Here is a 14,474-nt window from a genome sequence, read left to right on the forward strand (position 1 = left end):
ATTCCCAATAACGAAATTTGGCCTACTAATTCCCAATAACGAATTCAGCCCACCACGGAATTTGCACCACTTTATTCTTCTAAAAAATTTTGGCCCGCTACTAAATTTGGCCTGCTAATTTGTCATCAATGAATTCGGCCCGTCAATAAATTTGGCCGACTCAATTCTTGTCAACGAATTAGGCCCTCAATCGTATTGGAACGACGTAACTCCCACGAACAATTTCGGCCCATCACTAAATTTGGCCCACTTAATTATCGTTAGCAAATGATTTCGGCCACCTAAATCCAGTCAACGAAATCGGGCCACAGGTACATTTGGCCCATTAATTTTCCCAAACAGTTTAGGCCCAATAACGAATTCTTTCCGCTAATTAATTTGGCCCACCGCCGAGTAGATAAGGCGCGTATTGCGATTTGCGAGGGAAGAGACACGCGCCTCGCCGCCGCCCGCCGCGATGCTACTGGCGCGCGCTCCGCCGCCGCCGGCGATGCCCTCGGCGGTCAGCTCGCCGCCGCAACGGGAGAGCATACTCCGCCCATACTGCGTTCCCTGGACCCGCGGCTCCGTTGCGACGGCCGCCGTGGCGAAGGCTGCTCCTTTCCGGGGCGAGCAAAACCACAAGCAGGTAGCGAGCGTGGCGAACCCCCTGGTGAAGCACTGCGTTAGGCTCAGGCTCTCCTCCGCGTACCGCCGCTCCTGCCGCCGCATTCTCCTCGTCGGACTCATCCCCATCCTGTAAACTTTTCTCTATTCTAAGCTGCGAAATTCCCTTATTTTGTTTTATTCTGAGATGAATTTTTTTCCTAATTCTGCACTCGTACGCCTTGGTGCAGGGAGATGTGTAGCTTCGAATTCTCCACCATCGAAACCTTGCTTCTCTTGGACGGCATAGAGCTACCGGAGGAATTGTACGGGTTCTCTGGCAATGTCGTGTATGTCAGCGCCGCTGTGATGAAGAAAGTTTCTGGGATGCAATCAGTTGATTCAACTGAGGCAATCGCTATCATTCACATGCCTAAGTATTTCCGCGACCTTGACAGCGACCAGGGTGGAGCTGTTCTTGATGAGTGGCTCGGCTCTGCAAAGAGGATTTTGGTTCTGGATGGGATTCAGGTAAAAAGAAGTGTGCAATATTCCGTTATTATCCATAGTAAATGGATGTCATTTTGTGCATAAGACGGCACATAATATGTTGTTTATTGTTTATTTTAAGTTTGAACTAGTCCATTTGATTCCTCTTAAGCAAGGGTTCTAAATTTTTACTGTGTCCATAATGGTTCTATCCTGCAGGACCCTGGTAACCTTGGAACATTGATAAGATCCGCTTGTGCTTTCAGATGGGTATGTCATTTACTACTAATTGTTGAAGCGTCTCTGATTGCATTTCTCAAAACTTGATGTTTCATGGTCTCATGGATCACACCATCCTATTGTTTCATATAAAGTAGTTATCACAGCTTGTTTTACTTCTCAATAATAAGGTAGAACTTAAGTGATAAAAAAGCTAATACTACTGGTAGTATGTAGAATTATTAGGTTTGCACTTGTTTTTACATCTAAGGATGATAGTGTAATGCTATTAATGACATTTTGAAAGCAAAAGGTTAGTACATTCTGGGTTAGAAGGCTAGAAACCCCATACGTGTTCTACATTTCCACAAAAAATTATGCTCCTATTATACAGCATCAGATGAAGTTTAGTTAGCAGTTAGCACATGCCAATATGCCATCACACAAAAATATCTGCATGGTGTGTAGCCTACCAGAAATTTATACTAACTCTTCAAGTGCTTTCAGTAGTGTTGTTCGGTTAGTCTTTACCAATTTCTATGCTTCTAACAGCATTTAAAACCAACTACCAACAGGATGGGGTATTTCTTCTTCCAGCTTGCTGTGATCCTTTCAATGAAAAAGCTCTTCGTGCAGCTCGTGGAGCCTCATTGCAGCTTCCAGTTGTTTCTGGTAACTGGTCTGATCTGCATGCTTTGATGGCTAAATCTGATATGAAGATGCTGGCAGGTCATCCAGAAAGCAGCAGTAATGGATCTGAAAGAACACATGTTCTATCTAAAGAACTAGCGGATTCACTGATGAGTGAATCAGTGTGCTTAGTGTTAGGAAGTGAGGGCAATGGCCTTTCGGCAGATACCCTTCAAGCCTGTGAGCTTGTAAACATTCCTATGCAAGGTACATTTGAATCTCTTAATGTTTCAGTTGCAGGTGGTATCTTCTTATTTATGTTACAAACTAAACAGCAAAAAATGGCAGAACGTTAACTGTTTAAGTCATCCTTGATTTTTTAATAATTTTATTGTTCTTGTCCAATCTGTTACATTTGGTTCTTCTTTCTGACATCATTGCTGATAGCTTGATATCAATCCAAAGTGAAGGAACAAACTGTTAAGAGGAATGCAAGATCTTGGTTGACAAACAAAACAAAATGAGAACATTTTATTATATACCCTCCCTTTAAATTGAAATGAATTGTTTACCCTCCTGCGCCGCTGACATGTGGGATCATCTAAGATCGCTGACATGTGGACCAGGAGGGTAAATCCTCAACTTCAATCTAAATGGAGGGTATATGATCAAACTTTACCTGTTTTGTCACAAGGATCATTGGATGGCACTATATGAAACCTAGTAAATGATGATGGAATGAACTGCCGAAAGAATTTTAAAATGAACTCATTGTTCAGATAACCAACACAACTTTGTGTAATTCTTGTAGTATGTATTTGTACAACTGAAGATCGCTATGCAATTTATGAAAGGGATCCACCATAATCACTGCAGCCTTGCCTTTGGCCCTTGAATATAGTAGCTTCAATCAAACACGGTGGTCCTTTATCAATACGAGCCTTTTGGAACAGGCCAGATCAGTAGTCCTGGTCCACAAGCTTATGTAAGTTATCTGTGAAATTTTGTTGATTGTTACAGGAATCCTTCTATCAGCCCAAGCATTTACTATGTAGAATTGAAATGTTAGAGTACATTTAACAGTAGTCAGTTGAATCATTATGCAAATTTTGCGGTAAAATGTCCATTTAGACACTGGATTAGATCTTCCGTATCTATTGATATAATCTTCCAAACTTAAATAATCTAATAGGAAGCTTTAAGACTTAGTCCAGTTGAGATATGATTCATTGATTGAGTCCAACTTTATGTTCTTTCTTGAGCTGGACCGTCCAAATGCTATAAATGACTAGCAGCTTTCAGTATTGCTTCTCGCTGCTGTGGGCTGTGGAATACTCAAACTGTAATCTAATTAATGATACATAAGATCAGCAGAAACTCCTGGCTTTGTCAGCACCGTAATGACACCTTCCACATATTTATTATGGGATCTTACATGTGATCCACCATTGCTGACTGAAAAAGGTATCGTCCTTAATCGAGACATCTTGCACACTGGATTTTGCAGCACTACAACTTATTTCAGCCCCAATTAGTTGGTTTCCAGAGGAAGGTATGTCTTTTCAGGTGAAAGCTTCTTTGTTTAGCCTGTGAGAGCATCCTGAGTCATATCTCATATGCATACTTAGTTCTTTGATTATTGTACTATACATGTCATCTCTGGGAATGCACGTCTGTCATTCACTGAAACGGTGGTGCTCCAGTTTCCCTGTTTCTCTTGTAGTGATACTTACCTGTACTCCTGTCTATAGCTGATATGTGGATTCCTCTGACGACATACATGCTGGTGTAAAACTGCTCATCTTACCGTGAATTTTGTATTTTCTGGAAAAGTATCATTGGCTCCCCAAACAATTTTTCGATTGTTGATGGCTAAGTTTTCTTAACCCTTGGTAGGTAGTTTATTTCTTCTGCAATGCAGTGCCCTATACATTATGGACTGTTAGTGTTCACTTTTCCTGTACTCTGCAACTGGGACAAATATCATATCTTCTGTAGGCAAAGAGGCATTACATTATGTATAAGTTGTATGCTGAGAAACCAACCACTAGGTGCAAAATCAAACCTGATGGTTCTACATGAGCCAGCACTTCAATATTTTGGCACCCAAGTGCTAGTGGCTGATGACAAATTTAAGATAGAATACCTGTGTCAACCTAAAGGAGACACAAAGAGGCATACTGATGGAAATAAAGTTGAATTTGATTCACCGACGCATTGTTTGGCACTGTGGATTGTAGAATATTAATTTGTTGAAAAAAGCAATGAAATGACCTTTGCATTTAGTATTTAAAGAGGCAGTGCTGGAAACGTAGTTTTCTACTGTTTTATTATTCTATTCATTTGTCTTGTGTTTAATAGATAATAACTTGTTATGTTAGGCTGTGTTCGTTTTCTTGTGTTGGGAACTTATTCCTTCCGCACAGAAACTGAGTGACTCATTAGCACTTGATTAATTAAGTATTGATTTATTTATTTTTTAAAAAATAGGTTAATATGATTTTTTAAAACAACTTTCATATAGAAATTTTTTACAAAACACACATTGTTTAGTAGTTTGAAAAGCGTGTGTGTGGAAAATGAGGAAGGTAAGTTGGGAAAGATGGGGGAAGAACACAGCTTAGGAGCTTTGGGAACCAATTAAGAACATGGGCTGAGACCCTCACCAAAGGAGATATCTGTATGATGACAAATCACCTCTGAGTTTTGCTCTTTTGAAAAGAAGTTCTGATGATCTAGGGGCATTTATATTAATTATGGATTTGGGAGCTGGTCAGACTTAAAATGACAGGCAGTGGATATTTTCCTACATGAAGTGGTGGAACAACATTTGTCAACTTCTATTTTATTATCTGCTATTCTTTGGTAAGCGATTCTTTCGTCATTCTGCGTTATACATTCAGTGTTTTTCCTGTGACAGTGATTGGTTGATAGCTATACTCATTTCAAATGATGATTGTTTTGGGATTACTCACAAAACGAAACATCACCAGCTCATTTTAGAACTGAATGTGGACAGTTTTCAATCCCAGTAGTCTTCTGCTGGCCAATTCTCTGCCTTGTACTGTAGCATGCTCTAAATTACTCTACCTGCAACTATTACAACCTTGTGCCCACTGTATTCTTGTTATATAATTGCTAATTTCACGCAATTTGTGCATGTGTACTTTAATACTGGATCTGTGCTAACTGCTAAGCATCACTGAAGTGATCATGTGCTTCTAGCTTGGTTTTCACATGTCTAGTTCAGAAGTGCAATCATAAACCAGTTCGACTAAGTCCTCAAAAAGGAGAAAACCAGTTCTCGTACCAGTTCAGAAGAAGAAACCAGTTCTGGACTAATCATGTTATTAAGATACATACAGATAGAATATTTATTGCATGTTGGGCATGCTGTTGTGTACTCATCTCACTGTACTCAACCTCAGTGCATACCCAATCAAAAGCTATGATACCTAGATGTTTCCTTTCATCATCTATGTGTTTAGCTCACTAATCAACATTATCGCTTTGTCAGCATGCCAATACAGGCAAGTTGATTTAGTAGTGTGGCCAGCACATTTCCCAAACAATGTTCTCTGTTATGATAAAGGTCTTAAGACCCATAGATATATGCTTTTGTTGAATTGTTGGGTATGAATCATCAAGAGCTGGTGCCATTTGGCATCAACTCATTTTTTTTTGCAGTTTGTTAGAAAGGGATTGGTGTGGTTGTGTACTGACAAATCTATGGTATTCAATAAGAAATTAGCATAGGGTGATAGGGAGGTCACTGATTGGTGCATCATTTGCTTAATTAAGTACTGCCAGGTTGGTGTGTTAGCCTATCTGGAGAGAGAGAGAGAGAGAGATCATGCAAATCAAAGCTTTTTGGTAGCTCATGTCAGTTTGATACGTGTGCATGCATCTGAATGTAGATCGGTATCCTTCCATTTGTCTCTTCCTTTGCAGATTTGGGGATTATTTGTGTCCTCTTTTTTTTTTGTCAGAAGAGTTCAGGGCATTGCCATGTGGCTGGTATATATATTCCTGCTTTATCATTTGCTGAAGTCCCCAGAAGCCACAATACGTTAAACTCTTTATATATCAGGGAGGAAAGAAGTAGATTAATTTGTCGGTGTTGTTAATACATTTCCCTCTAGTTTTTCAGCTGTAAACTCCTGTGCCTAGAAAAAAAATAAAAAGGGGGTACTATCACGTCATTATGTTAATTCGGTATACAACTATTTTACTTCTGATCCCACAGATGTAACTGTATCTTGTATATAATTGTTAATTATGTTTCTCCAAATACAATTTTCTGTTCTATGCACAGCTATATCGATCAATCCTCGCTATTAAAATTTGGACTCATCATGATCTACTGGTTTACAAAGTTCTCTGTCTTCTATTAATATTGTAATTTCTAGGCCTTTGGAATGAGTACAGTGGTTTTTTTCAAGTTTGTTTTGATAATATAATAGATTGATGTCATCGACATAAACTTTCGCATAATAGAACTTGGAATCGTGTTACTATTTTTCTAGAGTTATTTTTTCACCGTAGTTTTCTGTAGCTAGCCATGGGAATGGTGCCTACCTCGACTGGCAGGGAGCTGTTAGGAGCAGACGAGCAGTGCACCAGCCTGAGTTTGAATCCCTTTCAGTGCATGTTGTTGGTAACTTTTTTGGTTACGCCGTCAATCATGATGAAAACACCTAATGTTTTGCGGTGCTACAAAGTCGTCAACCATCTCGATCTAGATAAATCTAAACCAAGGTGGTTTATGTAATTCAAAACTGACTAGTTGAAGCTGGCTTAGATGAAATAGGGATAAACATTTGTCTCGTGGGTGGAACGGAAGGTTTTTGGGACAGACCTACAAAGAGATTCGCACACCCACATCGAGGATGGACGGCTTTCAGTGCAAACCGACAAAGATGGATGAAAACTAGAAAGAAAAAAAGTGATTGGCTAATTGTATTGAAAAGAGATTATGTGTTCAGTTGAACCGGCCATAGCCTTTATAAAGAGACTGGTCTTGTCTCCTACAGAATCTTCTCCACGTCTTACTCAAGGTAGATACCAATAAAAACTCAAAAACCTCAACCCAAGCAAGGAAGCCTGAGACCCGACGAAATTCGACTCGAAGTCGGACTTAGACGGTTTGACCGTCCATTTGTCGCCAATCAGATCGATCAGCCACACACCGGCGATCATACTAGCCCTATGTAGGAAATCCCGATCTTATTCAAATTTGATCATATTTTCTTATTTCATGTCTAGATGTCAAATTTGGATGTTAACACATGTTTTCTCACTACTTTATCAGCAATGGATGCTAAGATCCTCTTTAGTAACCTAACACATTTTTTTGTTTTTTTTTAAAAAAAGTTAGCCATGAGTCCATGACATCCTAGGACAAGAGTAAAAAAAAAATCAAAACAGATAAATCAAACTTAAAAGAACACCCAAAATTCATAAGATCGTCGATGTGCTGCCCAAGTTGCCGTCCACGGCGACGTGACAAGACTACAAGAGAAGGGAACCAAAAGGTGGCAATGGCAAAATCCTTGGTTCTGCTCGACTGCTCCTACTCATCAGTCACCGAGGCGAAAGGCATGGCTGTTCTTGCTCCAAACCCGTAGGCCATCCACTGCCCATTCGTCTGCGCTCACAAGTTGCAGTTAATGCTAAACACCAAAGGATGCATATACGCAAGTATATATTCCCTCCGTACTCATAAATAAAGTCGTTTAAAACAATATTTAAGTCGAACCTTGAAAATATATATTATAAATAACTCTCGAGTTGTTGAGTTTGTAAATATAAAAATTATATGAATAGATTTGTCTTGAAATTTTTTTATAAAATTATATGAATATAACTTTTCCATAAATATTTTTTATAGAAACAAGAAGTTAAAGTTATATTTTGAAAACTGTGTCGCTGTAGTCCAAAACGACTTTCTTTACGAGTATGGAGGAAGTATGCTTTACAAGTAGGAGTAGGTCAGATGAATCTGATACAGTAACTATGAGTAGGATTCCATCATAGAGTTTGCATGCACTGGCGTATAAGACAATACCAACACGATCATATGAGCCAAAAAAAAGGAAGTCCAATAATTAATCCAACTATCCAAGTAGTACTCGTTTAGATTCTCTTAAAAAATCAGTCGAGTATTGTTAAAAAAGAAAATAAAATCAGTCGAGTAATTAATTCAAGTACTCGTTTGGGTTCTCTTGAAAAATCTCTAGCTCCCTTCAAAGGTTGGTGCTGCCGCTTCGTCGTGGCACTTTCCTGCTAACGAATTCAAAAAAGCGACAGGGGAAAAAACACTTCATGGCTGTATTTAGTTCACGCTAAAATTGAAAGTTTGTTTGAAATTGAAACGATGTGATAAAAAAGTTGGAAGTTCGTGTGTAGGAAAGTTTTGATGCGATGAAAAAGTTAAAAGTTTGAAGAAATATTTTGGAACTAAACACGGCGCAAATTGGATAGGAATTGGGAAAATCAAATCGGTGCGTTTTTTCAGGTGAAAATGTCAAGCAGTCATGCTGTGTCTTGTGCATTTCACGGCACGATGGTGAACTCACTCGAGCTATTCAATTGTGAAAGCTCCAAATCTTGTCTCGGTCATGTGAGACATCTCCGGCGACGACGATGGGTAAATTACTCTGTCGGTTTATTTATCTTTTCTTTTTTTTTAAAAAAAAAGACATGTCCAGCCACGTGACTGAACTATGGGTAAATTACTCTGTCGGTTTATTTGTTTATTTCAAAAAATATAAAGATGAAATACTAAGAACATCGTGCCCCTACTCCATTCCCAATATAGATTTTTGGGGATTTCAGTCGGAAAAAAATACACTAATAGTTTCCCTGCTCTCTCACAAAAACGAAATTCCCTTATCTTTCATTCTCACTCTCCACAAGTTGAAAACCATTCTCTCCCAAATTTCATCTTTTGAGCGAGACTGCAACTCAAGAGCAAGCAGGAGAATGACCCTGCTAGCTAAATGGGTGGCATGATCTGATAATGCCTAGGTGAAGGGTGATCATCTTTTCATTTTAGAGAGTTAAATACAGACATCACCTTCCTTTCTATTTTAAGAAGTTAAATACAGACTATGGAAGCATATTTTTAATAAGAAAAACGGGTCAAAGTTATACATTAAAACAAAATAAAGTCAATAGTGCATTGAGGTACAACTGTTAATATCCTATATGACAAAAGAAAACAAAGACTAATTAATCACACTTTTAAAAAACAACGTCCATGGTGCAAATTCAGAAGTTGAAAACATACGGCAACAAAAAAAATTAAATTCGAAGGGGAAAAAAAATGTCGAGGAGGAGAACACGGTCGAGGAAACAAGATGGAAGGAAGCTTCACCTTTAAAATATGCAAAATCTCCACAAAGTCAACTTTCCGCCTCCGCCCGTAGACTTCTTTGACCGCATTTCCACCGCGCGTTTGACTTTGGCATCTTTGACCGCCGCCATGTCATCGAGCCTATCGCCTCTTGCCACGTCAGATCCTCGCAGCTTTCGTTTCGCCTCCTCCGCTCCGAGACGAAGGCACGAAGCATGCTGAAGGCCGCCACGTGGCACGGCTCGTCCAAACAGCAGTTAGTTTTTAGGCTATCGCTGGTCTTGCCTAATCACGAAGCAAATTAGTTAAGCGTGTGCCAGCTAAATTCACAGTGTAAACCTTCGTCATTAGCTAGCAGACCTTGTCATTAGCTACATAATTAATTATGTGTTACTCCTACCATGCAAGCTTAAACAGTAAAGGCTGTAAGGCTCCGTTTGAATTCATGGAGGATGAAGATTAAGTAAAAAATACATAAAACAAGAATATTATTATTATTATTATTATTATTATTATTATTATTATTATTATTATTATTATTATTATTTATTAAGTTATTTATCTAATAGTTTAAAACAAAATTAACTTCTATATAGAATTTTTTTCACGAAATATATAGGTTAGTAATTTGAAAAATGTGTTAACGGAAACGAGATAAAATCCATATCTTAATAAAAACAACGCGTTACCTGGATTAATATGCTTTGTCCCATTGTGTTTACGCGATAAATTACTGGACTAACTAACTCGCCGCACAAACAAAGGTTGCTACGCGTGGGACGTGACCATGCGTTGTCATCTTTTAATTTTCAATTTTTTTTCCTCCATGGGCGGCGCACCGTCGTTGTTCAATTCCATTTCCACGGAATAAAATGGGAGACGAAAACGGTGGTTGATGCCGTACAGTGGACTAATTAAAAATTATTTGAAGCTCTTTCGCTTATCTTTTGGCGTTTTTTTAGGGATGGAGTGTAATTTATGGGGCACTTGACAGTTGACATCCTAAAAAGACAAGGTGTGTATATCAGTCTCTCGATCGATGGTTTGACAATATTAATTAGCGAGGTCCTCGCACGGCCGAAAGGTTTAGCAAATGTGAAGATTCATATAGGTTGCCTAATTCCTATTTATTTGCATATATATATATATATATATATATATATATATATATATATATATATATATATATATATATATATATATATATATATATATATATATATATATATATATATACACACACACTACTATGCTACCGGTATTTGGTGATTTTCGGTATGATGTATTCTAATTTAAAAATTTTATGTATGATATATTCTTTTTTTTTAGAAAAATTCAGGAGTAAATTTCACTTTGGGTCATTTTTTATTACTGATGTTTTGTTTTTAACCACCATAAAAACAATGTTTTCACTTTGAATCGGATACTTTTACCTTTGTGGCACTTTGAACCATCCTTAATTCTTTTATCCATCTATATTAAACTTATAATATGCTGAAGAAATGATCTCATATATAGCTGAGGAGTTCATTGACAAGTAGAAAACTGACATAATCGACATAATCGAGATCGTTCAGATGCTCTAGAAGTAGGTTGGGTGGTCTAAAATAAAACAAAAACAACTTTATCCGGTCCAAAGTAAAAACATTGGCTAAATGGTGATCCAAAGCGAAATATTGATAACAAAAGGTGGACCAAAATGAAATTTACTCATCAACTTTTGACCATTGATTTATCATAAATTATATTTTTAATAGCTATAAATCCAATATTTTTACACGTTAATATATACTTCTAATTGAACTACCTTGATCAAAACCTATAAAGTCGATTATTTCGTATGAGGGCGTTTATAATTTACAAATATGCCATGTAATAGGGCCTATTTAGATGGTGAAATGAAAATTTTCGGGTGTCACATCGGACGTTTGACTGGATGTCGGAAGGGGTTTTCGGACACGAATGAAAAAACTAATTTCATAACTCGCCTGGAAACGCGAGACGAATCTTTTGAACCTAATTTAGTTGTCATTAGCACATATAGGTTACTATAGCACTTATAGCTATTCATGAATTAATTAGATAAAAAAATTCGTCTCACGATTTACATACAAAGTGTGCGATTAATTTTTCTTTGTATCTATATTTTATACTCCATACATATGTCCCAATATTCAATGTTATGTTTTTGCGAAAAGTTTTTGGGAACTAAACAGGGCCATAGTGTTTGGCATGAGAAAATTATGAACTCAGAGCCCAAGCAGGAGCAGGACCGAAAACGCGTGACTAGTGCAAGGTTTGAAAATAGTACTCCTTAAGAGCGATACTTTCAAATCTTTATCTGGAGAGGCTCAAGTCTTTTTTTTATTCATTTTTTTTAGTTTCATATTTAAATGTCACGTGGAACTTATGAATCCTAAACACAATGCCTAACTGGCGTCACATCACCGATCACACTCCACCCCCATTCAAAGTTTCAAACAAACTCCACCATTTTCGTATGAAATTGGGTGTGCTCGCGCGCAACTTGATCCACACACGTACGCGTTGCCCATCGATCTCCAACAGAATTCCGAATTCAACAAACTCTAATCATCACCAAAGCATGGCCCTTGCCCAATCCCAGCTTTCTTCCAAAAAAATAAAGAAGAGGTTTCCATGGCTTCCAGGCTTAGATCACCGAAATTCAATAAAGTTTATCTGTCCTTTACTTTGTTTCGCCATTGCCATTTATGCACGGCGGTTTTCAATTAAAAAGCAGTGAATAGTGTAGCCAGATTTACCAAAGTGTGGTTGCTACCGTTTTCATGTCACCAGTAGTTGTCTCGTCCCAAGATCACGGCCAGGTTCGATGAACCGGCCGCGGCAACCCAGGTTTTGAGGATGATGAATTGATCCGCATTTGAATCAATGCTAAGCTTTGCGTTTTCGTATCACAGATTTGGCGGGTGATGGACGGAATTGGCGGGAATGGTTAAGTGTGTGCACCGTTAGCTGGAACCCACTAATTAAATGGATGCGGTTTTGATCAGCTTAATTGGGACAGGTGACAACGGCCGGCCGTTTCTGATGCAGAGATAGAGGTAAGAGGTATATTCAGCTGATGAATCTGTTCTCCAAAAAAAAAAAAAGATGATGAGTCACCTCACTGGCTGATGCTGATGCTGGCGTGTATCCAACGGATCTCTCTCTTGCTTAACCGTCTTTTTAGCTGAGGTAGGACAGTGCCTTTGATTCCTTGGTCGAGCTAACTGATGGATCAATGACAGCTATTAGCAAAGGCTGTTTGGATTGTAATTTAAGCAATGAGAGGCAAGAGACCAAAAAACAGTACTACCATTATTACTACTGCTCGTTCTTGAAGAACGATTTAAATTTTAGTTTTGCTGTTAGGGGTTGTTAATTTGTATCTCAGGTTTTGTTAAAGCTGGTTTACCTTAATCATGTTTTAGATCAAATCTTGTTTGTTTGGCATAAGAGAATTGTGGATATATATAAAAAAACATAAGTTCTCTCAAAGTAAAAAAAAATGTTTTATTCCCTTCGCTCTTCTGCCTTTTCTCTTGTGGGCCAAACAGAGGATTTGGATTTTACATAAATCTACGGTAACAGAATAATAACCTTAAACCTAATAATTCGTATAAAACTTGTTTTTACTTTTCCCATCCAAACAACCACTAAAGACGTCTGATTAGCTCAGTACTTAAAATACAGAACCTTATGGGATTTTATCTTTTTTCTTTTTGAAAAAAAAACTACTCCCTCTATCCTTCTCTAAAAGATCTTATTTTTATCTATACGTTTGGAGTATCTTTTACTCCCTCCGTTTCACAATGTAAGACTTTCTAGCAGCATCTATATGAATATGGGCAATGCTAGAAAGTCTTACATTATGAAACGGAGAAAGTAATACGTATCTAAACAAGTATTTGCCTAGATGTATAACCAGAAATAATGTCTTTTAGGATAGAGTTAATGTGCAGTTAATTACTCCCTCCATTCCAATAAATACATGAATATATCCAAAATTTATTTAAACATTGATTTTTTTAGGCGAAGTGAGTATTAATTAGGGGTAATCTCTAATACATGAGTCATTAATCTCTACTGTTTTTAATAAAGAATCATTAAAGATGTCCCCTTAAATCTCTATAAGGGTTCTTCTGCGCAATAATAGCATGTCCTTTACCATTTGAAATTACCCCTCAATTGCTGACCAGATATTTTTAATGGCTCGTTTAATTGTTAAGGATCACAGTGGTGAACCATTAGATATTAGGCTCTGAGTAGAAGTACGTGACTTGAAGATTTGTGCGAACCTTTCAACATGTTGAAATTAATCCACTAGGTAAGGGATTTATTGGGGTGCCGGACATTAACAGAGGGGGAGACGACCAATAACCGATGGTGCATTAATTGGTGTGGACGGTAGAAAGAGCATTCACGTACGCTGCCACTCGGTAATGCTTGAAGGAGGGCAATGCATGGGTCTATTCCCTCGGTCGAAAAAAATGAACAAACATTTGTATTAGAATATGACATATCCTAATACAATAAATCTAGACATACTTTATATTTAAATTTGGTGTATCATATCCTAATACTTGATTGATTTATTTTACACCACTAGAGAAAGGGGCTTTAGTCCCGGTTGGGAACCCCTATACTCCTGGTTATACAACTGGGAGCACAAATCCAAAATTAAAGATGCCCATCTTTAGTCTCAGGTGAAATAACCGGAGTAAAATGGAGCCAGGCTAGGTGCGGTTGCTTTTTCTTTTCTTTTATTTTTTTTCATTGCTTTTAACATTGAATATTGATTTCACTCCATTTCCAAATCATCCCAAATTCGTGAAATCCCAAATCGATCATCACATCACAAATTAAAAGGATCCTCTCCAAATCCTCAAATCGATCATTTCCAAATACATCACAAATTCTTAAAAAAAATTACATCACAAGTTCTAAAAAATTCATCACAAATACATAATATATTCATCACATCACACACAAATCAAATACATCTCAGATATGAATAAAAAATTCTCAAAAAAAAACCTTAGAGGCGCTGCCCACCGCTGCCACGCTGGCCTGCCGCCGTGCCACCCGCTTCGCTACTACAAGATGAGAGGAGAGGATAAGAGCAAGAAAAGAGGAGAGGATAAGATAGAGAGAGAAGAGGGAGAGATGAGGA

At 37.9% G+C, this 14,474-nt stretch overlaps 1 protein-coding gene across 1 annotated transcript; it reads left to right on the forward strand.

The window, feature by feature from the left end:
• The first annotated feature begins 404 nt into the window (after window positions 1-404).
• LOC4333747 (uncharacterized) lies at window positions 405-2,309 on the forward strand. Its single transcript, XM_015773685.3, has 4 exons — window positions 405-738; window positions 837-1,116; window positions 1,294-1,344; window positions 1,869-2,309. Exons 1-4 carry the CDS (start codon window positions 458-460, stop codon window positions 2,277-2,279), a joined length of 1,023 nt encoding a protein of 340 aa, XP_015629171.1. The 5' UTR covers window positions 405-457; the 3' UTR covers window positions 2,280-2,309.
• Window positions 2,310-14,474: the final 12,165 nt, after the last annotated feature.

The sequence above is a fragment of the Oryza sativa genome, chromosome 3 (genome assembly GCF_034140825.1).
Source record: "Oryza sativa Japonica Group chromosome 3, ASM3414082v1".
NCBI classification, from domain to species: Eukaryota; Viridiplantae; Streptophyta; class Magnoliopsida; order Poales; family Poaceae; genus Oryza; species Oryza sativa.

Coding starts and splice junctions, on each gene's coding strand:
- LOC4333747 (XM_015773685.3), top strand. CDS start 458: ATGCTACTGGCGCGCGCTCCGCCGCCGCCGGCGATGCCCTCGGCGGTC. Junction 739..836: donor GTCGGACTCATCCCCATCCT/GTAAACTTTTCT, acceptor GCCTTGGTGCAG/GGAGATGTGTAGCTTCGAAT. Junction 1,117..1,293: donor TGGTTCTGGATGGGATTCAG/GTAAAAAGAAGT, acceptor TCTATCCTGCAG/GACCCTGGTAACCTTGGAAC.